The sequence below is a fragment of the Protopterus annectens genome, chromosome 5.part1, assembly GCF_019279795.1.
Source record: "Protopterus annectens isolate FY-2018-M chromosome 5.part1, PAN1.0, whole genome shotgun sequence".
Taxonomy (NCBI): domain Eukaryota; kingdom Metazoa; phylum Chordata; order Ceratodontiformes; family Protopteridae; genus Protopterus; species Protopterus annectens.
In genome coordinates this window covers 532573823-532601126 of record NC_056736.1, presented here as the reverse complement: position 1 = coordinate 532601126, position 27304 = coordinate 532573823, and the positions used below count along the sequence as shown (strand labels likewise).

At 38.4% G+C, this 27304-nt stretch overlaps 1 protein-coding gene across 1 annotated transcript in view; it reads left to right on the top strand.

Annotated features, from left to right (window-relative positions):
- The window catches only part of CCDC191 (coiled-coil domain containing 191), a 1143870-nt gene that overhangs the window by 1075439 nt on the left and 41127 nt on the right, over positions 1-27304 (top strand). The window contains exon 16 of the mRNA XM_044073155.1: positions 1490-1644. Within this exon, the coding sequence (XP_043929090.1) occupies positions 1490-1644 (155 nt within the window). The remainder of the gene's footprint in view (positions 1-1489; positions 1645-27304) is intronic.

The following is a 27304-nucleotide window of genomic DNA, read 5'->3' as shown; positions in this document are numbered from 1 at the left end:
AAAGTTGATTGGGGAACTCAAGCCAGTTCAGTGTTTTCAAAGCCAGGCAGTGATGGGATTTAGGTTGAGTGTCAGCGGCAAATCTAGCTATTTTGTGATATGTATTTTCCATCTTATTCAGGAGTGCTGCCTATAGGTTAGTGAGAATTTGGGAGCCATAGAAGAGACAGGGTAGTAGAAAAGTAAGAGAGAGTAACTGTCTTGCCTCTGGTATGAGATATCTTTTGTTACGCTATAGTAAGCCAAGCTTTTGGTTAGTATTTTTGATACAGTAATTTATATGAAGGTCGAACTTTAGTTTATCATCAATTATGACCCCTAGTAGTTTGGTATGGTGTCAATGGTTGACTGATTGTATTAACTTTGTTTATAATAAATTGGGCATATCCTTACCCAAACCAACAGAGCACATTCCACAAGATCTTTGGCTACTTCTTCAGCTTTTTTGTCTACAGCTTCCCTACATGATATTTGTGCAGCTGCAACTTGGGCCAATCCACCTAATTTTACTGCTCATTACAAATTAGATCTGGTCTGTAGGGGCAGAGCAGCTTTTGGTTCAGTGGTATTCAGGAATATCCTTTCTTAGAGTCCTCCTGGGGTTTAGGTAGCTGGGGGCTCTGTCCCAAGAGTTGAGGAATGAATGAAAATTTACATCAGATAAAGAAGTTATGTACTCACCATAAAATTCTCAACTACCCTCCCATCTACCCCCCTCCTAGTCATTCTTTTGGAAGGATTGAAGATACAGAAGGAACCTTGTTCCTTTCCTTGAGTCTCAAGTTTTTGCTGGTTATCTTAATATTTGTATTCCTTTGCAATGCTGTATGGATATAAAAGGCAGCAGACAAGGTCTGAGGTAAGTTAGGGACTAGATCATTATGAGAATGGGAAGAGCTTGAGAGGTTTCATTGATCCATGAGCTAGTGGAAGTTTCCAATGTCAGATCCGAGGATCACATCCAAACCCAAGAGTTGAGGAAGAATGAAAATGGACAACACAGCTGTACCATTAAGGTGAGTGCATAAGTTCCTTTTATTCCACTCCTCCTTTAGTAGACATGTTTGCCTCCTGCAAGGTGGTATGAGTTTGGTAGACTGTAAATTCTGAACTGTGTTCACTTTGTTAGAAATAAATTCTACCAGTGTGTGCAGTTTAACACAACATTATCCTTATTCATTGACTTGTGGCATTAACAGGAAAGGAAAACAAACTGAAGCTATGGGTGAAGAAAGTAAATTTAAAGCCTTTGTTAAAACAGTCCATTTCTGCTAATCGCTATATCAGAATTATGTTGTAAATGAATATCTTGTACAGTCAAAAAAACTTGCCTCAGAGTAAGGGCAGGTAAAGGTATTATTAATGCTTTCATATATTTTGAGTAAGGTTTGTCTCTTTACTGATGAAAATCCATAATCTTGCAGTTATCAACTTCCTGAGATACTTTCTTCAGAATAAAAAGTAACAACTCTGGTAACATTTCTTCCAGTGCAAAGATTTCTCAGCGCTTCTTGAGGAGAAGGCAGTAAGACATCATCTGGCCACACTGAAAAGAAAGACCTTCCTGGTGTGGTTTGATTATGTCAATGAGGAGAAGATTGCATCATGGGAAAAAAAGAAGATAGCAACAGAGCATAATCAAAGGTAATTTCTATGAATGTTTACCATGCTGCTCATTGGGTTAACTTTACTGGATATCTTAAATTTTCCTTTGGATATATAGTGAACATTTGTCATATTGTAATGGGTTTGTGCAGTTATCTCTGCTGATGAGCAGTGAGCTCCCTAATGCACACAATGTAAAGTCACAAGTGCAAGTTACTTAACATCTTCAACTCATGCTGCTCCATGGCCTAGAGTGATACTGTCTTGACTATGTTGCAAGTGGCCTAAGTTCAAACAGTGGCTTTGACAACTGTAGGAGATATTGTGGGAGGATGGACTGCTCCCTGCATTACCAATGGACAGGCAGCTCCTAAATGTTTTATCCTATGCATGGGTACCCTCATATTATTTATGGTATGATCCAAGTTATTCTCATTAGGGATAATATATAATTATCAACAACTGGATGGGTAAGGCCAATTTGTAACCAAATGGGATTGGTTAATTCTAGCACCAAAAGGGAAATTGGCTGGGCTTACAATAACCCACAAGGGCAGATAGCCTAATACCTACATATGAATGTATGGGAGTGAGCAGCTGTTGCTGTCTCATCCATTCTGGGGAAGAGTGAGGTGAGTATGTCTTACCACATTGGTGGTACCTAGCAGGAGCACTAGGTATCTACCATGTGGAGCTGAATCCCATCAAGCTCGCTGTGCTGTGTCAAGTCACAGTATGAGCTGAGAGGCAGTTCAGGTTGTGGAGTCAGACTTCCCCTCAGAGATCAGCTGTTGCAGAGCTTGGAAGAGCTGTCATAGATGTGGGGTGGAGCTCCATTGGGGGAGAGGGTAGAATACCTCACAAGGCCAGAAAAGCTAGCCTGCTCCCTGCCACCTGACTCGAACTGCAAGTGGATAAGTTCATGAGCAATTCTACCTCTATTAAAACTATAAGTATTATACCTTCTCTGTAAATTTGTTGAATTTGAATAATGGTATCTTTCTTATTTTATTATGAGAAAACTTGTTACATTACTGTTTGTATACCTCCCTTGCAATGTTTTAATGATGTATTTTTTTGAGAAAATATATTGATTTTGTGAAAATGTATAGATAGATAGTGGCTTTTCTCCTCGGGCCTCTGAAAAAAATGGACTTGTTATCCAGCCAGACTAGCCCGGTCAACAAATGTAAAATAAAATAAAATAAAATAAAATAAAAATTCCCAGGCAGGAACAAATGGGCCACAGAGCTCTTGCCTCACCCAGGAATTCTCAGCTCATGTGAATGTGGGATGAATGAGCTGATTAGATGCTGGTAGAGGAGCCATCAGACTCAGTCCAGCAGAGAGAGGGAATGCAAAAAAATAAATAAATAAGATATTCAACAGGGCTGTCTCTTCTAAAAGGTCTTTATCTACTTTAAAGTTTGAGCCTTTTCGGCAACAAGCCTTACATATCTTCAACATAGAGCCTTTTCATTAACAAGTTTCCCATAGTTTCTCCTTAGACATGCCTTCCTCTGGCCTTTTTGATTTCACCAACAAGATAGTGCCTTCTGGGGAATAGTCCAGTGTACCTCAGTAATTTTCACTGAACTAATGATAGACTAGATGAAAACTTACTCTTACATTTCTTAGATAAGTGATAAGCATTTGTTTTATTGTTTGTTTTTATCATCAGGATGGAAAACTTTTCAAATTACTTGCTAGGTTTTAAAGTTAGAAAATTTCAAGTCAGATAGGAACATGTTTTCTTATTATCTTTTGGTTCAGAACATGCTTCTAAGTACTGCATTTTCTGTCTTGATAGGAATAAGGACATTTCTATTTACTCATTACTGGAGAGCACTCCAGGGTTCCTCAGATATAACAAAAAAGTGGCATAAATACTCCTCCTGTTCCTCATCCTTGTTGATAAAGAAGTGCATGCACCATCAGTCCTCTTTTAATGTCTGTTTAAAGTAGTAGTAAAGTTGTTTTCATTCCCTTAGGCAAAGGTAATCTACCCTTTCATCTAAGGAGCAGTGCCCTTCACCAAGGCTGAGACAGTCACTGGTAACAAGGCTGTTCCCTTTTGCTGTGTCCAGAACTCCTGTTTTTCCCGACTGGAGCTAGGACTCTTGGCCCACTCTGTGTAATTATGTAGGTGGCTGGTTACCCCGAGGTTCATTCTTGACATATGTAGACAAGCTATCAGCAACAATATTCACTAAAGGCTGATAGTTATTGGCATTCAGGTACATTTCATTGCAAAGTAAACAGTGCTTATGTTTTCAGTGTTATTGAGGAAGTTGTCACTGAAGATCTCATCAGCAGACTCTGGCCACTCATGGCCTAAAATCCTTTTCCCACTTCATTCCTAAATATGCGGTGTTAACTAGCTGAATGTTTTTATAGGAATGTGGCTCTTCAGTTGAATAGTTATTTATTTATGCTTTGTTGACTGGGTTAGTCCCATTACAACAGCAGCCCCTTTTCAGGGGAGTCCCATGGAGGTGTCCAAATTGACTAAAAGAAGTTTGGTTATGGCACCAAGGAACTTCCCTTACTTTTTTTGATGTGATCACAATGTGGGGCCAGAGGGCTGTTGCCAGTGATAACTGAATCTAAGATGGAGGCTGTGAGTAGAGATGAGATGGAGAAGGAGAAAAAAAGAAACTGTAATTCAGAAGGGAAAAAACTGTCTGGAGGTGAATATCAGTGACATCAGGGTGTCTGATTGACTCTGTTTTACAAAAAAAATGATGAAAAACGCAGAACCAGAAGAAGTAGAGGCCATGCAGTGGAGAGTTGGAGAGTGGTAATGGACAAAATATTTGGCAGTGAGGAGATGACAAAAAGACTGAAGGATGTTGTAAGTAATGGTGTGGATACAGAGATGGCTTGTCTGGCCAGTGCAGTAACTGAATTTAGGGGCATGCTCTGTGTTGGGCTTTAGGGAGATGGAACAGAGAGCAGTTAACATAAAGTCTGACAGCAGTGTTTCCAGAGTACAAACGTCAGCAACAGTAGCAGGTTCCAGTGAAAGACTGCAGAAAGAAAAGGATGTGCAGGTGCAGAGGAGACAGACTGCAACTGTTGAGAGCTGGAGGAAAAGGCCAGTTCTGCAGGTGAAAACAAAGCTTGAACAGCAAAGAAACAGATGCTGTGTTTTAAACAATGATGTTTTCCCCTTTGGATTCAGTTTGTCAGACATTAGGGCAATAATACATATAGGAACCAAAACTTTTTGTGAAATAATTTTTGAGACATTTGTATTAGCAGAAAAAAATGTTAATGAATTTGAAAGGAAACATATCTCTTTGGCAGGACTATATTTATCAAAATTTAAATGTACAGTTAAAAGGAAAACTGTTGTTGCAATTTAGAACAATTGAGACAGAAAAAATAAATTAAAAATGTTTTTTCTAAGATTATGTCAGGATGTACAAGTTGAGGATGACAGGAAAGTATAGGCTGGGATATAGGAACTTTATGTAACTTTAAAAACAGAAAATAAGCTACAGCATGTGCCTGATATGATAGTAATAAATATAAAAAGGGAAGTGTTAAGTACTGGGGGCAGACCAACGCATGATTTTATCTGTGGAGATGACTCACATTTAATCCACGGTTGTACAGAAATAAGGTGCGGGCAGTATAGGGAGTTTGGACATTCTAGAAAAATAAAATGTAACCCTTATTTAGGAAATGTGGAAGTAAGGAACATTTTTGGTTTGACTATCCACAAATTAAGGAAGACAAAGTGAGGAAAATGATTATGAAAGAAGACATTTTTATGCAAGAATGGGTGGAAGTGAATGATAAAAGAATGGGGGATGGGGTGATGGTGAGGAAATGCAAGATAAAAAATACAGAAAAAGATGCACTAGATGAAGTCCACAAAGTAATACATGAAAAAGAAGCACATAGAGATATGGAAACAGGTTTGAGGAAATTAGAAACAGAGGAAAAAGAATAGGGAGATATGAGAACTGAGAAAAAAAGGAAGCAGGTTCTACTGAGGGAAGGGTGAGAAGAGGGGAAAAAGAGGCCAAAAGATGGGCATATAAGTATAGCATCACTGAATGTGAGCAGCATGAAAAGTGATGCTATAAGAATAATGGTGTTTGAATGGTGTGAACAAAATAGATGTAGCTGTAATGTGTTTACTTGACATAAGATGTACAGATAAAATGAAAAGGGCAGAATTTGAGATGATGTGATAAAGAAAAGTGGTGTGGACTATATGGAGTGATTAATGTTCAGGTAATATAGTATTAATAAAAATGAAGAGATTAAAATATTAGATGTAATGGTTGTGGTAGCAGGGAAGAGTTTTAGTGTGTGATGTAAGAAAGGGGCAGAAGGTGTTTAGAATAGTAGTGTATGTGTACACAGATGTGACTGAAAGAAAACATGTTTTGAGGAAATTCAAAGTTATGTGATAGCAAATATATCTGTTATGGTGGTGGTAGACTTTCATTGTAATTTAAAAAGGTGAAAGGGAAATAGCACAATATATCAACGTTCTGAGAGAGTAAATAATGGTGGTTTAAGAACAGGTAAAGGAAAAGGATATACTTAAAACAGAGATTGATTATACTTCATTTGCAGATGAAATGAAAGAAATAAAAGATGGAATTAGAGAAACAAGGTTTTCAGATCATATTGTATTGGCAATTAAGAGCAAATGAAAATATAATAAAAGAAGGGAAATGTTAAAAGAATGGCAGGAAAAATTGCAGAATTGGTGTGTTAAATAAAGAAAGTGGACAACTGTGGGAAGATCATATGACAATGAAGCCATTTTATGGCAGTTTGACAAATTAATGGATAGTGTACAAAGAACTGCTTAAAAATATACTTAAAATGAGAGAGAGGGAGCAATGGGAGAAAGAGAAGGTGATATATGAAAGGTAAAAAGAAATGTGTGAAATAATGGTAGAGAAAGCAGCAGGGACAAGTCTTGAAGAAGAAAAGTTATATGCATATAATAAGGAAAATTATTTTATTTTATTATTTATTTTATTTTACATTTGTTGACCGGGCTAGTCTAGCTGGATATATGTCCATTTTCAGTAGAGGCCCGGGGAGAAAATCTCCAAGCAAAAACAATAACAATGTTAAAAAAAAAAATGTATAACATAGCCATATAAACTAATTGTACAATGGTAACATTGGCAAAAGGGAAAAAAATGAAATATAGTTATAAAAGTGTTGACTATAGACATTATGCTAAAAGTTAAACTAAGTCTAAATAAGTAAGTATATTAGAAACAAAAAGGGTATGGGCAGAAAGAGTAAAGTCCTTAAATTTTATCCTATTACTAAGAGGAAAGCAAAAGAAGAAGTATCTAGATTAGGAGGCAAAAGATGGGGGAAAGTGGAAGGGTATGAGCTGGAGGGAAATAAAAGTTTTACAGATGAAATGAAAGAAATAAAAGATGGTATTAGAGAAACAAGGTTTTCAGATCATATTGTATTGGCAATTAAGAGCAAATGAAAATATAATAAAAGAAGGGAAAATGTGTATGGTTGTAATATATATATAATATAATATATATAGTTGATGGTGGATAAGGCACTTCAATATGATCTAAAAACCTTGTTTCTCTAATTCCATCTTTTATTTCTTTCATTTCATCTGTAAATGAAATATAATTAGAATGATATTTAGACAAAAGTGTTATTTTAAAAGGGAGAAAAGAAAAAAAATCCAAGTTTTTAGGTAAGAAATTGATATGTAATGAGAGATAAATGAATGTAATGAAAGATGAAAAAAGGGCACTTAAAATATAAATGAGGAAATTATGGATATAGCCGAAAGATCTGTATAGAATTTGCACTAGAATAAATGTGACATATGGTGTATGGAAGGTAAAGGAGATTTAAAAGGAGGTAGTGGAAGAAATTAAAAAAATTATTGAGAGAAAAAAAAGAGGATGCTATAAAGGAAGGCAAAGAAGAATCCACACCAGGGCTAGATGGATTAGGGTATAGTTTCTGTAAAGACATGTCAGATAATGAAAAGGAAATATTGAACGAATGGACAGAGGAAGGTATAAAAGAAGAAAAGATGTGTAAAGGGGTTAAAAACTTTATAAGGAAAAAGAGGGGAATGGAAGAAATAAAAAATGGAGACCAATTATGTTGGGAAATACTGACTAAAAACTATTTATGAAGATTATTCAGAAAAGAATGATGGTTGCCATGAAAGAAGAATTGGATGAAGGGGTGTATGGAGTTAAAGGTCAAAGGGTAAATGAAATGTTAATGATGGGTAAAGAAGTGGTCAAGTGTATAGATAAGAGAGAAGAAGAAGGAAGAGTAACAGTATGTGATGTGATGTGGATAAGGCATTCGATGGTATTGATCATGGGGAAATGTTGAACATTTTAAAAGACTGCAAGGTAGGAGAAAGAATAAATATAGTTAGGACAATTTATGAAAATTCTTGTGTGTCTGCGATGGTGAATGGATGAGTAGGAAAAACATAACACAATGTTGGAATTTAAGCAGAAGCAATATCACTAATTATTTTAACATCTATATTATTTATATGTATAAGATGTATGTTGTTTTTTCCATGAATTGCATTTGCACTGCATTCTATGACATTTTTAATATCAGTTAAATAGATGTTTTATGGTTTTCAAGTATAGTGTATAGCTTTAACAGTTTAATTGATTCTTATTTCATATATTGTTCTATAGGCTGGCTGTGTCATGTGGTTTTTGTCTGTCCTTGTTATATAAAGAAAATGTTCTCATCTTAAAATGTATTAAACACTGAGGAAGGGTTATTCCCGAAAGCTTTGTTTTATGTTTTAAATAAAGTGAGTTTTCTTATCTTATTCGTTTTATAGGAAACTGGAGTACCCAGAGGAAACCCATACGAACACAGGGAGAACATGCAGACTCCACACAGAAGGCACCCCAGCTGAGAATCAAACCAGAGAACTTCTTGCTGTGAGGTGACAATGCTATCGCTGCACCACTGCACCATCCACTTTGTCTGTTTCTTCCAGCTTCTCTGGTACAGCAGAAAATCTCAGGATCCCCCCCGCCGTGTTCTGCCCTCTAATTCTATTATTTTTTGAAACTTCTTCATCAGTCTCATATTCAGACAGCCTTTTCTTCCTTTAGACTTCTGATCATTTTTGCAGTTTTATCACATCTGAATATTTGTTTAAAGCTTCTTCCATTTTTCCAGTCTTTTGTTATTTGAGTAGATATACTCCATCAGTGTTTGTTTATTTCAATCTGCTCTGAGTACATTTGACTTATTTTTCCTCTAGGTTACTGGAAGTCATGTCTTGTACCAAAGCTGGAGCTTGCACTGCTTTTTGCTGAACAGCTGCAGAATTCTTCCCAGTCAGTGTTTTTCGTTATCTTTTGTGATTGACGTTCTTTCAGGTTTTCTGAATTTCTATTGTGCTGGCATCAAGACAGTGCACTTACTAGTCACTTACTTACATTTACTCAACATTATGAGTTTACTGGCTCTCTGCTCTGAATTTCTTTTTTCACACTGGGAGAGCTAAAGTTAAGCTGTTACTCAATGTGCTGCCATCTTGGAAGTGTCTCATAAGAAAATTAAACTCTTTACTAGGAAAGTTTTAAAACCATTCAAAGTAACTTGTAGGAATAAAAATGATCAACATCTGAAGAAGTGTAAACTACTCCTAGTCTTACTGCACAACCCAGAAAACACAGCCTTTTTATGAACAGCCTTTTATAAAGTGTGCCAATTTATTAGCCTAGCAGATGCTTTAACAATCTGCCATTCCTCAAAAGCACTTACCTAGCCTATCTTTCTAATTCCATCCAATGTAAAAGCTTTTGACTGACTTAACTATTATGCATTTTATGATGCTAATGAGCACCCTGTATGCTCTTATTGTTCTTCCAAAGTTGTTATTCTTAATTTATATCTACATTATTTTGATCCTATCCATTTTTCTCCTTATAGTTAAGTATATACATAAAGCACCTTCTTTTGTTTATAATTACATTGTAATGATATAGGTTCATAGATTAGTACTAGGCTAACTGCCCTTGTGGGCCATTTTTTTAAGCCTAGCCAGTTACCCCATGTGAGAATCAAACCCTGCACCTTGTGTCTGCAAGGTAAACACCTTAACCATTCTGCTATCCTCCCACCCCTTTTTTTTTCAAAATAAATTTACATTTTATTTTCTGCATTACAAATAGTGTTTTACTTAATCAACCAATGTCAAGAGGATTCTACATTATGAACTCTGGCTCTCGGCAACATTCTACCATTCCCAATGTGGTCTTCATGCAAACTCAAAGGGGAGAAAACCACCCATCTGCAGGTGATGGAGGTGGTGGGGGTGGGAAATCCATTATGGGTGATGAAATTCCAGAAAAGCAGAGTTCCATGTAAGTGCTAAGAGAGTCCAGTAAACAGGGTTGATACACATCTTCAGTTCTACTGCCAGTATAATACACTCTTTTGTACATGGTAGAGATACACGTCAGCATGATCATGACAAAGTCTCTGTAACCAAGAGCTTGACCAGCATTTCCAGTGAGATCCAGTGCCATCTGTTGGATCTCTTGATTGCTCTGGGAGTCCCCAGGATATATTACTTAATTAAGCTATGCTTAGATTTTATTTTGTAATTATTATTTTATATGACTGTTTTTTCAACTCCAAACATTAATATGCACATATATAAGAAATTAGCCTGTATTGTGGCAAACATGGTATCTGGAGCATTTATGTTCCTGGTCAACAAACAAAATAAAATAAATAAGTAAATAAATAAGTAAGATATTACTTGTTGCTAAGTCCTGAAGGTTAATCTGAAAGACAGTGCTTTATTTTCCATTTTACTACCAGTATGGAAAATAAGGAAATAAGATTGTGTTGTTTAGATTCTTTGCAACTCTAGATAGCAGAGAATGGCCAGGCAGATATAATGCGAGAACAGGAAGTTAATGGATGAATAAGTAAGTTACTTCAGATTGAGTTTGCCCTCCCTTTACTCTACAGTATGCGTACATATAGAAATAAAATAGAAAGTAACACCCTACAGAATAACTACATAAAGCAGGGAAAACAATGAGAAACGATTTGGAGCTCATCAGTCAGTCCAGCAAATCATTATTTTTCAGGTCAAACTAGGAGACTTGGGAATTAGAAAGAAATTGTGAAATAGGAAGGGGGCTGGAGGGCAGGAGGTTGAGGAAGGACAAAATCAGACAACACAGATGCATAGTCATGGTCAGTACATAACTTTTATATCTGATGTTGTCTTTTTCATCCATTACTCAACTGATGGGGCAGAGTACCCAGCTAGAGAAAAACCCAGGGTGGTCCTCAAGGAAGGATATACCAGAGCACAGCTGAGCCAAAAGCTGCTCTATTCCTATATAAGAAGTTCAATTTGTAGTGCACCATGAAGGAATGAGTGTTAGACCCAGTGGCAGCTCCACAGATGTCATCTATAAAAGCTCCACACCAGAAGACAGAGGATGTGGTTACAGATCTGGTGGAATGAGCCTTAGGTCTAAAAAGTATCAATCTATTTTTTATGTATACAAAGGAAATGCAGTAGGTGAGCCACTTGGCTAAAGTCCCTTTTAAAACAGATTTACCTAGTTTGGCTTTGTAGAAGGAAATAAACAGTTGGTCTGATTTTCTGAAAGCTTTTATTCTGTGGATATAGCCCCAAAGTTGCCTATGCACATCTAAAAGGTGCAGCTTATACTCTTCTTTACTCGAAACATTTGGAAAGAAAACAGGAAGACTGACTGATTGATTCATGGCTGTTTCTGAGGCCACTTTAGGTATAAAGGAAGGATTTGTGCAGAGAAAAAAACTTGGGAAAAATTAGATATGGTGGCTTAGATGAGAGGGCCTGGAGTTCTGATACTCATCTGGCTGATGTGATTGTGACTAGAAAAATTGTTTTCCAAGACAGAAAATGTCAAATCTGTCTTGGCAGTTTTTTCGAATGGGGATTGAATCATGGTTTTGTAAGAAAATATTTAGATCCCAAGGTGGATTTGTATAGTCCTTAATGGCAAGTTGGAGAAAGAAAGTACATTTAAGAAAGGCTATACACACTCTAGACGAGGTCAAATAAGATTGGTTATGTCCTACATGAAAAATGGGGATAGCTGCAAGTTGAATTGTTATGGTTAAATAACTAGCACCACTATTAATATGAAAGAAAGAAAGTCTAGAATAGCTGAGATGGATGCTGAAAAAGGATGTAGTTGTCTCTGGACAGCCCAATGGGAGAATCTTTTCCATTTACTCTTATACACCTTTCTCGTAGAATCCTTTTGAGAAGATGTAAGGATGAGTCTGACTGGGGATGCAAACCTGGACTGTCTAGACATCATTGGAAGTGGAGAAACCATGTGGTCAGTTTGAGGGTCTGAATGTTTGGATGTTATTCCTGAAGGGTGAGACAGAAGATCCTGGATTAGCTCTAACACCCAAGGGGGGGGTGTACAAAATGAGGGCTACAGAAATGGGAAAGGAGCAATGAAGATCACTATGCACTTCTAGTATGATGTTTTCTGTAGGAATTTTAAAATCATTGGAACAGGAGAAAATGTGTATTAGGAGTCCCAGACGCCAATCATGGAACTAGAGAGTTTCTTGGTGACTCTCCTTCTTGGGGGATCAGAGTGAAGTACCTGCTGCACTTGGAGTTGAGAGGGGAAGCAAAGAGGTTGCAACATGGTTGGCCCCTTTGATGAAAGCTCAATTCTGCCACTACAGGATTGAGAGACCACTCGTGAGGTAGTAATATGGACCTGCTCAATTTGTCTGCTAGAACTTTGGACTTCCCTGGGATATGTGTTACTAGAAGAAAGCAGCCAGAAGAAATTGCCTACTGCCAAACTCTTGATACTTTTCGACAAAAGGAGTAGGACTTGGTGCCTCCCATTTGTTGATGCAAAAGACAACTGACATATAGTCTGTCTGAATGGCAATCATCCCCAGAGGGAGAGCACCTTGAAAAGCCTGCAGTGTTAGTGAGATTGCTGTCATTTCCAGGACATTAATGTGAAGATTGGCCTCCCCATAAGAGCAAATGCCTTGGACTGTCCTTTCCAAGTAATGCCCCTCCCACTCACCCTAGTTGGGGAGGCATCCATGATCACTGTGACTGGATCCACCAGGTTTCATGTTCTTTGCAAAATACTTGTAATACATATTGGAGAAGATAGAAAGTTTGAGAAAAAGAGAGAGAGGATGTCGTCTGATAGACCACTGCACTGCCAGCATCCATTGAAGTAATCTCACGTAATATCTTGCTAGTGGAATAAAAGTTATGGAAGCTGCTACAGATCCTAGAAGTTGCAAAATCAACCTGGCTGGTTGCGAAGGATAATTGGGATGCTTGACCCTGTAATGTATTTATTCTTGATTGAGGAAGACTTGCAGTTTGTGTAGCCATGTTCAGACATGTACCAGTGAACTCCAGTACTTGAGTAGGGGAAAGCTGAGACTTGGCGTAGCTCAATGGAATGCCCAGTTGCAGACATAATTGGGGCAAGAAGATGCTTGGTGAGAGCAGAGATGAGTTGGTCATCGAGATATGGAAACACCCAGTATCCTTGCAGTCTCGGGTGAGTTGCAACCACTGCCATGCACTTGGTGAACACACTGGGGCCTGTGGTGAGACCAAAGGTTAGAGCTCTGAATTGATAATGACTGGCCAGAAGTGAAGAAATCTCCTGGAATGTTGTCTGTTTTGATGTGATAGTATGCATCCTGGAGTTCTAACAAGCACATCCAATTGTCCTTGTCCAGAACTGGCAAAATGGATTGAATTGTGACCATTCAGCACTTGGAGCATTTGACATACTGGTTTAAGTTGCTGAGATCCAGGCTGGGTCTGAGGTCCCTGGTTTTCTTTAGCACCAAAAAGAATCTTGAATAAGTTCTGAATCCTTTTTGTCTAGAGGGCCATCTGGATAATTCTTTTTTTTCCAGCAGTATTTGTATTTCTATGGCTGCTGCTTTTCTCTGACTAGGTGGAATATCTGGAAGTTTTGTAGAATGATTGGGAGGCTGTAGGAAAAAGGGTATGTAATAACCTCAGGATATAATCCTTTGCACCCCAAGAATCTTTAGTGATGGTTGTCCAGGTTTTTGGATGCAAGGATAAGCGCCCCCTTGACTTTCTCCAGCGTGCAGTGGTTGAGCAACATTTCAGGAGCTCTGATAGGGTTTCTCAGAAAAAGGACCACTGAAACCCTGATTTTATGGGCTCCCTCTGCCAAGAAGGTGTCAGCTATTATTAGAGTTCCTCCCTCTGACACAGGGGATCTGTCTCCATAGAAGTCCTGGGAAGAGCCTTGCTACTTCTGGAACCACATTTTCCTGCCACCTCTCTGATTCCAGGAAAAGGTTCTTTGAGGTATAGAAAAATGGACCCCGTGGCAGATAGTCTTCCTGTCTTGTTTACTCCTAGACAGGGGTTCTTTAACCTTGGCACCAAATAAGATGGCTCCATCAAAGTGAGCACTGATGAACGATGACTTGAAATGCTCTACCTCATGGTTATTCTTAGACTTGCAGCTCTCAAAGCACCTTCTGAGGTGTGGGAAATGAGCATCATAGAGACATTCATTTGGGACTGTAGGGTGGTCAGTTGCTTAGAAACAGTCTTCTTGTCCTCCTCAGATATGGACCCAGGGAGGGCATTAGAAAACTCTTTGATCAAGTCCCTCTGAAATCTTGTGACAGATGCCAAACAGTTAAATGACCCAAGGGCTAAAGTTGCTGACACTTAAACTCACTTTCCAAATGTGTCCAATGACCATGACTCTCTGTTGGGGGAAAGGACAGTAGAACTTTGTTGTGCAAGTTCTTTCTTAATGGCCGCTACTACCACCATAGTGTCTACTGGGGACCCTTGCTCCAGTAGGCCCAATCCTTACATGCAACCAAGTATTTCTTAAGTCCTTTAGCGAGTGGCTACTGGGCATCCAGATCTTTCCATGCACAGTGAGAGATGAGGCCCACTATCTTGTATGCCAGGAGGACTACCCAAGACATAGCTGATCTGGCTCCGAAAGCCTCAAGAAACAATGATTCCTCTTGAAGACCAACCACCTTTCTGCCTTAAAAGCTCAAGCTTGAGTATTTCACTGAAGGAGGCATCCTGAAGAGGTGATCTCTCCTCTTGCAAGTATAATTCTCTGTGGGCTCTCCAGTGGGGTGTTCCAGAGAGGATTGTCTCAAGACTTGTATGTGCCAGCTGTTATAGGATGTATAAGCTCCAAAATCCCAGCAGACAGTTCTTAAAGGATGTACCTGAGGAGGCAAGCATATCTTATCCACAGAGGAGGAGAAAGCTCTCTCTAATACCTCGAAGGCCGAACACATAGGAGAAGCAAGAGTCACCATGGCAGGAGCCAAAGATAACTGCCCAGGACTACTCAGAGTATAACCATGACTCTGCCTTGAGGCAGAAGTCAAAGCCAAGCTGTCCAGCATTGAGGGTCCGACAGTAAGAGATGGCTCTGAGGGCATTGGAGTCAACCCTGTCCCCTGTATCTAGGGCCAGTCCTTTGGCTGTGAGATTCCTCTGGCTCGGTCATGGTCAGAGCCGACTGGGTAAGAGATGTTGGAGTTGAAGAAAGCCAAGCCTTCATATCCGATGTAGACAGACTCAGTATTCTTAGGTCCAATGGCTCCAAAATTAAAAATTGGATCAGAGTAGGAGTCAGCAAGTGGGTAGGGACCAGTGCCAAGCTCCCAGGTCTAAACTGCCAACTGAATCTGGGCCTGGAGAAACTTCCTCATCATCCTGTCCACATCACCTGTGTTTTTCCCTCTTAGATGACCTGACAAGCTATGAGCTGGAAGGTGGCCTGGAAGTCCTTCTAGGAGTCTCTTGGAAGAAGGATGAATGGAACCAAGAAGTAGAAAGATATGAGGGTTGGTGTTGAAGGATAAGGGGGTTGGTGTAATGGTTAAGGTGCTTATTTCATAAGCATGTGATGCAGGGTTTGATTTTCCCCTCTGAGAGAATCTGGATAAACTTAAAATGGCTAAGAAAATAAAGGTAACAGTATCAGGTAAAAGTCGCTGAGAACAAACCAACTGTAAATCCAAATCAAAGATCCAGCGACTACCACAGTAATGAAAAAATATTCAAAAGTATTCAAAAAAAAAATCACTCAACTACAGCTAAATTAAAATGGTGCATGATCTTTAATGAACAAAGGTTAGCACTTTCATAGTAACAAACTGCTTCTTCAGACCTAAATACAAAAAATCCCTAAACCCTTTAAAAAGCATCAGTAATTATCACATTCTCTAAAATGTCATAATTAATGAATGGCAGCATTCAACAGTATAAACAAAAGTTGCCTTAATTTCCAAACATACGTAAGCCTTGAATATAAAGTTCTACTTACAGGTGTAAAGGTCTGTAATCACAATGGCATAATATCCATCATAGTTTCATGAACAATACATAAAGCTTCATCAAAGAATGTATATGTTATGTTTATAAATTCAGCATGAAACAAATAATGCAACTTAAAAATCAGTAAATACATCTGTGAAGCCATATAGCGAGACCGCTACAGAAAATGGGGATATCTAGCAACTAAAAGGCAAACAGCTGTTGGCCAGTCAGGATTAAAGATGACTTAAGATTGACATTTTGGAGAGGTGCTCCATAAAACATATTTAAAAAGACAACAATCTACATACTTCCAAATCATGCAAATGTAGGATAAAAAAAGTATAAAAAAATGTATACCCAAACTCAAAACATAAAAATCAACCTATGACAAATGCAATATATATATATATATATATATATATATATATATATATATATATATATATATATATATATATATATATATATATATGGGTTCACTATGGAATCTCGAAGTACTGAAATCCCGAATTTCAGTATTTTGAAATTCTATAGCTGAAAGCTATCCTGAAACCCTAGAACCACAAAATTTTAAATCGCAAACCTACACTACAAATACACCACACACATACACATACACACAATGTCCCCCCACAATCAAACATACAATCCTACATTATGGACAAGCATGGGGGGCTGCACCCCCACACCCCCCACTTATATATACTAGATTGCACAATCACACACACAAAGGTAGCTCACACCCACACATTTCATAGCCCCTTGCACACACACATCACAGCCACAACACACAATAACATAGACTAAAGCCCCTAACCAACACACTTACACATACATACTTACCTGAACTTACACCTATCCATTCACACACCGTAACACCAGAAGTGCTATTTCAAGATCTCCGAACTTCGGGATTTTGAATTTCGCGCTTCTGGGGTTTCGCGATTTAAAGCTTTCAGCTGTAGAATTTCGAAATACTGAAATTCGGGATTTCAGTATTTCGAGATTCTATAGTGAACCCATATATACATACATACATACATACACACACACACATATATATATATATATATATATATATATATATATATGTATATTTATATATATATATATATATATATATATATATATATATATATATATATATATATATAAAATAGACATATAGAGCAACTTATCATTTAAAGTGTAGTGGGGGATTGGCCATGCTTTAAGTGCAGGTTTCAGAGAGACCACCACACTGTTCAACCCTAGTGCCTTATAGGACGGCAGTTGTAAAATCCACCTCAGTTTTATTCTTAACATCGGCAACCCTTATATCTAAATGAATAACTCAGGAGCAAAAAATCTAAATTTTTGCTGCTGACCAAATTCATTAACGTGCAGTTAAAACATTATTTAACTTATTGTTCTTAATGTCACTAAGATGTTCAAGGATCCTATCCTTGAAACATTTATTAGTTTTTCCTATAGAAAACAAAATAACAAGTTTCATGAAAAGCATAATACACCAAATCCTTAGTCCTACAATCAGCATAAAAAGAACATTCAATATGATGATGTAAAGCAGGATGCTCAAAAGAACTACTAGAATAAATATGCGACAAGAAAAGGAAAAATGAGTCCCTGGACTATGATACTTGTAGCATAACTGTCTTTTCAAAGAAAGGTTATTATGAAAACAAAACTTTGGTGCTTCACCAACCACTTCTTTAAGTTCAGGGTTACTAAGTAATATCCCCCTGTTTTTCCTCATAATATCACATACTAAATTAATGTCACTTGAATAAGTAAAAAGATACCTTAGATCTCTACTCTTTTGTAACTCAGAATCATTTCTACAAATAGACTATGGTGAATTGGAGAAATAAAGGCTAACCTTATCCAACTGTTCAGATCTCACTTTAGATATACAGGCATCAATCTGTTGTGCAGAATATTCTTTTTTGTAGGAAGTCCTTCTTAAGTTCAGAAAACACATGGTCTAGCGACTTGTCATCAGTATGGAGACACATCACTCTAAGAAATTGCCTCCTAAGGACATTTCAAGGAACATGTCTAGGGTGTATACTGTTTTTATGTAAAAAAAATAATTCTTTTTGCAAGATTTCCTGTACATTTCTGTCTTAAAACTGCCCAGAGTATCCCTACTCACAGTTATGTCAGGAAAATCTATAGACACAGTGGAAATAACGCTAAACTTAAAAAAATAAGTAGTATTGTGTAAATAATCAAATTGATAAAGCAAATCATATGTACTCCTCAATAGCAAAAAAATATCATCCACAGAACATTTATAGTAGATGATATGCAGGAAGAAGGCATTATTTCTTAGCACGCAGTTATGTTCCCAGTGAGTAATAACAGGTTGGCGTAGCTATTGGCACAAGCACACTTTTGAATATTTTATCATTGCTGTGATAGTCACTGGATCTTTGATTTGGACTTAGACTTAAAATGGCCCCAAAGGGCAGCTAGCCTGGTATTTACAAGCTATGGAAACTTTCATAATAATATCCTTGGGAAGTCATCCACCCCTGATAACTATCATATTGACAACACACCCTTTAGAGTTAACTCAGTAGTCATGGACTTGAGGACACAAACAGACAGTAATCTAGCTTTTGACCATCACATGTCTACAGCAGTGAGGAAATCATTCTGTGTTGCACAACTTATAAAAAAGGTTTGGCATCTGGGTCCAAGGAAGTCATTGTTCCACTGTATTTGGCATGTTTTCAAACCATCTTGGATTGGAAGGGGTCTATCTGCACTTTCGTGAGAGAATTGTGTTGATTGGAACCTGACTGGTAAAGAGAAACTGGTCTAGGGCTTGGAATAAGCATCCTCATTGGTCCTTTTGAATTTTGTTAGAGTTTTTTTTTTTTTTTTTTTTTTTAAGTTTTTGCTACTGGTATTTAGACCCTGCATCTGAGCAGGTTTCTGTTTGTACCCAGCTGAACTGAGGTAGGCTACCAGCCACAACTCTGAGCTGAGATACCTAATGACTAAAGGCTTATGAGCTTTCAAAAAAAAAAACATAAGTTGCCTGTTTTTTTGCTTATTTGTACTATTCACTGTACTTTTCTACTGCCTGCTGCCTACAGTTTTACTGTGTACTAAACTATACTGTTATATTACAATTGCCTGCTACACTGTGCCTGTTAAATCGAATTTTATTGCTGTTGTAACTGTTTAGCATGCTTTTTTGTTGTTTCCACTGTTTAAGTATTTACTGTTATTTTTTCACTGTTTAAAGTTATCTGTTCTTCCTGCTCTGGTTTTCCCGCCAAGCACTACTTAATTAACTAACCTGTTAACTGTTTCAATCATTCTTTAGAGCCTCCTTCTGATTTTCTATTGTTTTATATGTTTTTTTTTCAGTGTCAAACTGCTATTTTTCTTCTGTGTTGAACATTTTCTAGTGTTTCCCACTGAAACTAAGGTAGCTAGTAGCTACAGCAAAGTCCAGATCCAGGCCTGGTGCTCCTGGAACTGTTTGCAGTGGGTTGTTTGTTGTGAGCATGTTTCCTAGGCCATCTTGGATGGGAAGAGGGCTATCTGCACTTTTGTGAGAGAATTGTGTTGATTGGGACCTGACTGGTAAAGGGAGGCTGGTCTAGGGCTTGGAATACACATCATCATTAGTCCTCTTTAATTTTGTTAGATTTTTTTTCATGTTTTAGCTTCTGGTATTTAGGCCCTGCATCTGAGCAGGTTTATGCTTGTTTGTACCGAGCTGAACTGAGGTAGGCTACCAGCCACAACTCTGAGCTCAGATACCAGATGTGATGATAGGAGGTACTGCCAGCCATGCTAGCGAGACACAGGGCAGTGGATATATGACTTGTGCCAGCACAGCTAGCTGGAATTTTGTAAATAATTATGTCATTTGTTTATCAAGCTGATTTGTACAGATGCTTGTGCTGAAAATGTGTTTGTGAGCTGTGCTTGTTTTAATTGTGTTAAAATGTATCAACAGTGCACCCTGCTGAAATGAAGAGAAATGTACATGTATTATGGTGTCTGAATTAAATGTATATGTTTTAATAGAAGACACTGGCACAGCAAAGGTTAACCACCTGGCTTATCTTAAGAAAAAATAAGGGAAAAGCAATGAGCTGTTAAATCATTAAACGGCACCCCATACTGCCAGTGGGACCAGAGACAGTAGATCTGGGAGCAGCCATTATCTGTCAGCTTTTTTAAAGACAAGGGGAAGTGTTGTAAATGTTTCTGGCTCCTAGGCACTGCCATAAAAGCTGTAAATGTGTATTGTAGCATCTCCTAAAATCCTGTCTCAAACATCAGAAGGAGATATTGTGGGAACCTAGAGTCAGGTGATCAGATGAGGTCATTCTGCAAGTCATCTTGGATATTATATTTTGCAGGGAGTAATCTCAGAATATACAGTATTCTGTTTGGGAGCCTGACTGGAAAGACTGCTCACATATTTCATCTTGCCTTGACCAAGTAAGTTATAAGGGAACAATAAATTTTCTTAGTTTCAGTTAAGCATATAGTGAAGCTTAGTTTAGGGATTGTTTTTCTTTATTTGTATAAGTCAATTCATCAATGTTGTTTTTAATATTTTCTTTTTTTTTTCCATAATAAATTTTTATTGAAATATATTTTCCAAATAGAATAAAATCACACACATAATTCACTACTATTACTATCAAAACTATATACAATATCTACACGAAATGCTTCCATATAAAAATCGTCATTATTCCAACAAAGAAAACACCAGGGAAATAAAAACAAAGCCAAAACATTTGTAGAAGTACTTTGCGTCCATACATATCATATATGTTTTCAAAACATTGTTTCCTCCACATATACATCCAAACTTTAATATATTCCTAATAACAGTATTATGCTAATATAATATTAAAAACCTTTTCCCATATTTTCGGGTTATTAATATTTTTGTTACTTTGCTTCAGGAGTAATTTATGTGCTAATATATGCTTTATAGCCACAAGCTTAAAATTATCCCATGATGTCTTATCTGGTTCTAACCGATTTGTAGCTATATATAACTTCATCAGCAAAAAAATATTCATACATATTATAGTTTGTGATCTAGAGAGCTCTCTTGGAGGAACATGTAGAATCATAAATTCCCATGATAACGTTGAACTTCGATAACCCATCTTTTGTAGTTGTGTTCTAAGAGAGTTCCAAAGTTTATATATATACACTTGCAGCTCCAGAACATATGTAGAAGATCCGCCGTTTGATTTGTGCAATGTGGACAAGTTGGAGAATTCCTAGGATTAAATTTATGTAACCTAAGACGAGTATAATAAGCATTATTCCAAATCATCAACTGCGTATACATCAACTTTTGAAAAGAGACCGATTTTATTGTTAAATCAATTGCTTTTAATACCTGATTATCTGCTACTGTCATTTTGTTTACCCAATACCCTGACAACAGAATTTTATCCTGGAATTTTAAATCTTTAATTAATTTATTTGTTGTTGTTATAAATTTGACCTCCTGTTGGAGAGCCTGCCACAATTCAGAGTATTTATCCACAATTCCGACTACCGGTTTAAAGTTTTCAAAATGACTCAGAGCAAGTTCTCTGATTTGTCTCATGATAACCATATAACTCTTAGGAAGATTCAATTCCTGTCTAGCTTGCGAAGCCGATAATTTAAATTTATTAAAAACATCAATCAGAGTCAAATTAACTATTAATGGGAATTTACTAAGATCAATCAACTGATTATTTAGTTTACAATTGGGATTCCTATGGAAAGGTTGAAAAACCATCATATATTGCACCAAGTCTACTGATTGGAATAGATTTTGCAAAGATAACACATATGTTTTTAAGTGGTCCATAATCCCATACTTTATCAAACTACTTTTACCCAAAAAGGGTAAAGCTTTAGGATTTATATTCCGATCTAGAATATGCTTGTAATTCAAGACTACCCAAGTTGGTATCCACTTTGTACTAGTTACCTCATAATTAGCAATTCTTAAACACCTGTTGGCGTTCACAATTAAATAGTATACTTCAACATTCGGTAACTCAAGTCCTCCTCTACTCTTCGGGGCATTAATTTCTCATACGATATTCTAGTTTTCTTTGGCTCCCAAATAAATTTAGCTAGATCTTTATGAATTTGTTTAAAAACTGTCTTTGAAATTGATACTTGAGCAGACTGTTTTTAATATTTTCTATTATTTGAACTCTCAAAACAGCAAAAGTATTCATAAGATAAAACACCACTCCTTTTCAACGATAAAGTACTGAAGTTTTTTAATGTGAGTGCTTTTGTCCACTTGCAATGAAGGAACTTCATCAGACCTTCATTGCAAGTGGACGAAAGTGCTCACATTAAAAACCTTCAGTAATTTATCATTGAAAAGGAGTGGTGTTTTATCTTCTGAATACTTTTGCTGTTTTGAATCTTCAGTTTTTAACAGTTTGTTGGCATGATTTGAACTCTTTTGTTTACTGTGAATATATATTCAATATTTTCATGTACCTTTACTTATTATTAAATATATTTAAAACTTTTACTGTTGCTAATCCTTGTAGATAGTACATAACCTTAGACAGTACTTATATTCATTTGGTGACACTATGTGGGCCACTCCAGAAGGCCTAGCCCTTCTTAGTGAACTACTGCCATTTGTATTAATATTAATATTGCACGGTATAATTGGACACCCTTTGCTAAGGACCATAGAGTAGCTGATTGTGAAGTGTCTGGTAGCAGTGATAACCACCTTATACTCTGGGCAGAAGGGGGTACATCAGGTAAACCTGTGCCAACCTTTCCCAGGGGTGTGTGTGAAAATTAAATCTCTCAGTTTGTTTGTGTCATCTATTTGGGGCAGGGACACAAAGCACTGGGTTTACAGAGAGGGTGCTGGAGGACTTGGACACTCAGCTGAGAACCTAACCCTACAGCTGTACCAGTGCAGAGTCTTTTTGGTAATCTGGAGGGAGACAGATATAGAGGCATCCAGACCCCAAGCTGACTGTGTTCCCTGTGTGCTTTTAAGGGAAGTTGTACTTGATGCAGAGAGGTCTGCATCTGGAAATACTGAGTGTATTCCAAGCGCACTTCCCTCTTCAGTGTCAGTGGTGAGGATTCAGGCTCCTTGCATACTAGTCCACCATGGGGATGTCACATAGTGGTACCCATTACATATTGGTAGCAGTGGTGGGCATCACATTTTATTGGTTGGCAGTGGAGGGATCATGCCAAAAACTCTTAGACCAGCTCAGAAGACTCAAAGGTGAATCTCACGCCACTCCACAAAGTGTATTCAAAAAGACGTTTATTAAAACAAAAAATTAAGCACTTTTGTCCATTTATAACTTAGACTTCCTGATTTTGTTTTAATAAACGTCTTTTTGTATACACTTTGTTGAGTGAGATGAGGTTCACCTTTGAGTCTTCTGAGCTGGTACAAGAGTTTTTGGCTTTTCTGTGGTTCTTGGTTAGTAGAGGGATCATCACATGCTCACATATTGTTGAGCAGTGGTGTGGATATCGAACTCCTGTACCCTGTAAGCAGTGGTCACTAAAGAATGTGTTTGTACTCTCAAGCAGTCACAAAATAGACTTTTCAGAGTTTCAAATCACAATAGTTTTATTTATTTACATTTTGTTTACGTAGATAGTCAGGGAGAGCAGGCAAGAATGTCAGCAGAGGATTATGGCAAGCTGACAAGGAACCATTTGGCTGAGATGTGCCAAGCCAAAGGACTGGGGCATGCCAACCTGACTAAAGGGGAAATGATTGCAGCCATAACCACAGCTGTAGCACAGAGCAGCAACCAGGAAGATACCCAGCTTGCTGATGGGAATTTGCAGCTGTCAGAAACAGGACAGTTCAACTTTGCCTCAGAAGACTTTAAAATCCATGTAGAGTTAAAGAGACTTGAACTGGAAGTCAAATGATTGGAAGTGGAACCAGTAGAGAGACTGTAGTGCTTGGAAGGCAGAGGCAACATGAAAAGGAAATTCTGACTCTTCACCAGGGTCATGGAGGTAATGGGGAAGGGAGTAACCATACCCCAGAAGCAATAAATGCCAGTTAACTTCTTCCTCAGTATCTCAGTACAAAAAAGGTGATAATTTTGATAGTTTTATTTATCTATTTGAAAGAGTATGCAAACACTATAATGTTGACTGAGGGGTCTGGGTACAGTTTCTCACCTCCTTACTCCGTGGTAAAGCTGTAACTGCAGTTTCTACATTGTCTGATACTGATTGCTTAAATTATAATACAGTTAAAAATTCTTTATTACAATGCTTTAAGTTAACACCTGAAGCTTACAGAAAAAAGTTTTGTGAGCATAGATGCAAGGCAGATGAAAGTGTATGTGATTATATTGCTGAACTAAGCACTTGTTTTCATAGGTGGGTGAGTGGGTGTCAGGTTACCACTTCTTAAGAGCTGGCAGACCTTTTGGTGAGGAACAAGCCCTTAGCACTTTGCCTGTGGACATGAGAATCTGGTTGGCAGACAAGGATTGCAACGCTGCAGATTAGTTGGGGAAAAAAGAAGACCTATATCTAGCAAGCAGGGCATCACTGCACAGGAAAGGGATGCCCAGTGCTGCACATGGATATAAGGGAGCCCATGGTGGGCAGTCTAAACCACCCCAACAGAGTTTTCTACTAACAGGGGAAGCCACTAGTTCAGGTACATGGTCAGGATCAAGGGTTAAATGTTTGAAATGCAACCATTGGGGCCATGTAGCATATAGATGTCCACAGAGGCAAAGTGGGGAACAAAAGGTGAGGGAATCAGCAAGTGGGAATAACAGAATGCCAGTGGTAAGTTGTCTGGAGACAACAGGGGTACTAAACTACCAGCAGAGTTAATATCCAATCTTGGTGGATGGGAAACAGGCCACTGCCAAGAGAGACACAGCCTCTGATATAACCATTGTGAAGCCTGCAGTGGTTAAAGAGGAGCAGTACTTGCTTGGGCAATCCACTCCAGTCAGAGCTTTAGGAAGGATCCCATTCCAAATGCCTTTGGCCAGGGTTTACCTGACTAGGAGTGTGGAAAAGGAAGCAAGCAAGTATGTGTGTTTGAGGATATCCTTGCAGATGTCTTGATAGGGAATGATTGATAATACAGTACCTTGTGTCTATGCAGTGACATGCAGTCAGGCTTGGAGACAGGCATGAGTGTCTGGTAGCCTGGGGGGACCCAGACAGACTGCACACATGAAGCCAGGACTGATGATGTGGCTACTTCAGTGAGGGAGCTACCCTGTAGCAGTGAGACTGAAGGTGAGCCACAGTTGCTGGTGGGTACTGATGTTCCCTTGGACAGAGTGACTGCAAGGGCAGAGGTAAGTAGTAGTACCCAGGCTGACAGTGAAGCACCCCTGTCAGAACAGACCAGACTTCCTGTGGAAGGGAAGCTGGGAAGGGTTACAAAGAGAGAGTTAAGACAGGCTCAGCCCTCAGACCCTACATTACAAGGCTTGAGGGAAGTAGCTAGAGAGGCACCTGATTCTCAAGGAAAAGGGGAATCTGTATACTGGAACAAAGGGTTACTGTATAGAGAGTGGACCCCTGAGGGAGGGTTAAAAGGTGAAGTAATGCAGTAGTTGGTAGTGCCCAGAGCCTACTATCTGGCAATTATAACCATAGCCCATGACATTCCCTTTGCAGGTCACATGGCCATAAAGCATATCAAGATATGCATCATGCAGAACATTTACTGGCCTGGGATTTCGAAGGATGTAACAGGGTACTGCAGGACCTGTGAGCAGTGCCAAAAAGTAGGCAAGACAGGAGACAAGGTCAAAGCTCCTTCGATGACATTGCCTGTGATAGAGGAGCCATTTCAGAGGGTAGCTATGGATGCTGTAGGCCTCTGTGTACCCCAAGTTCCACAGGGAAGAAGTATGTCTTGGTCGTAGTAGATTATGCTAATAGATAGCCTAAGGCAGTATCTCTGTCCTCCATTGAGGCAGAGAAGGTGGCAAATGCTTTGCTAGAGATTTTCAGCATGGTAGGTTTCCAAAGAGAAATACTGACTGACAGAGGTGCCAATTTCATGTCAGACCTTCCTAATGACCACTGCCTACAACCCCCAGACTAATGGTCTTGTGGAGAGATTAAACTCTGCACTAAAGACCATGCTACAGGCATTTGCAGACCAGTTTAAGAGAGAGTGGACAAATATTTGCCCCATCTGTTGTTTGCTTACAGAGAGGTATGCCAGGAATTGACAGTTTTTTTTTCACCCTTTGAGTTGCTGTATGGGCATAGATTGAGGGGACCTTTAGATTTGATTTGTGATTAATGTGAGAATGAGTGTGAATCTCACAAGGAGTCTGTTGTGGCATGTGTCCTAAACCTCAGGACAGGGCTTTGAGCTCATGGGCTTGGCCCAGGAGAACCTGGCAAGAGCTTACCAGCAGAAAAATATCCAGTATGACAGGAATGCTCGAGCCACAGAGTATGCAGTGGGACAGGAGGTGATGGTGCTCATTCCTATCAGCCACAATAAACTGCAAGCAGCTTGGGGGCCTCTTCAAGGTGGTAGGGAAGTGATGTTAACTACATGGTAGAACTGCTAGGCAGGAGGCAGGGGCACAAACTGTACCATGTTAACATGATGAAGCCTTACCATGATTGGGAGACCCTTGTGCTGAGTATTTGCAGTAGATGGCAGGAGGAGTCTTGAGGGGGATGTATGGCTACAGGGAGCCAGCCAGCAAAATCCGAAGTTACTATGGTGGAGCTTAGAGTTGTAGGCATATGATATGACAGTGCAGCACTGAAGTGGGGTCTGCAATGCAAAGGCAGATGGAATCTCAAGACAGGGAATGGGGTAACATATTCCCAGATAAGCTTATTTCTCTCAAGCCATGTTTCTCAAGGGTCACTTGAAAAACTAGCTTGAGTCTTCGGTGTGGGGGGGAGGTGAGATGTGACGATAGGAGGTACTGCCATCTATGTCAGGAAGGATTTGGTTAGTGGATGTATGACTTGTGCCAGCACAGCTAGCTTGAATTTTGTTAATAATAATTATATGTCTTTTGTATATCAAGCTGATTTGTATGAATGCTTATGCTGAAAATGTGTTTGCGAGCTTTGCTTGTGTTAATTGTATTAAAATGTATCAACAGTGCACCCTGCTGAAATGAAGAGGAATGTACATGTATTATAGTATCTGTATTAAATGTATATGTTTTAATAGAAGGCAGTGGCACTTCAAAGGTTAACCAGCTGGCTTATTTTAAGAAAAATAAGGGGAATGTAAATGAGCTGTTAGATAATTAAATGTCACCC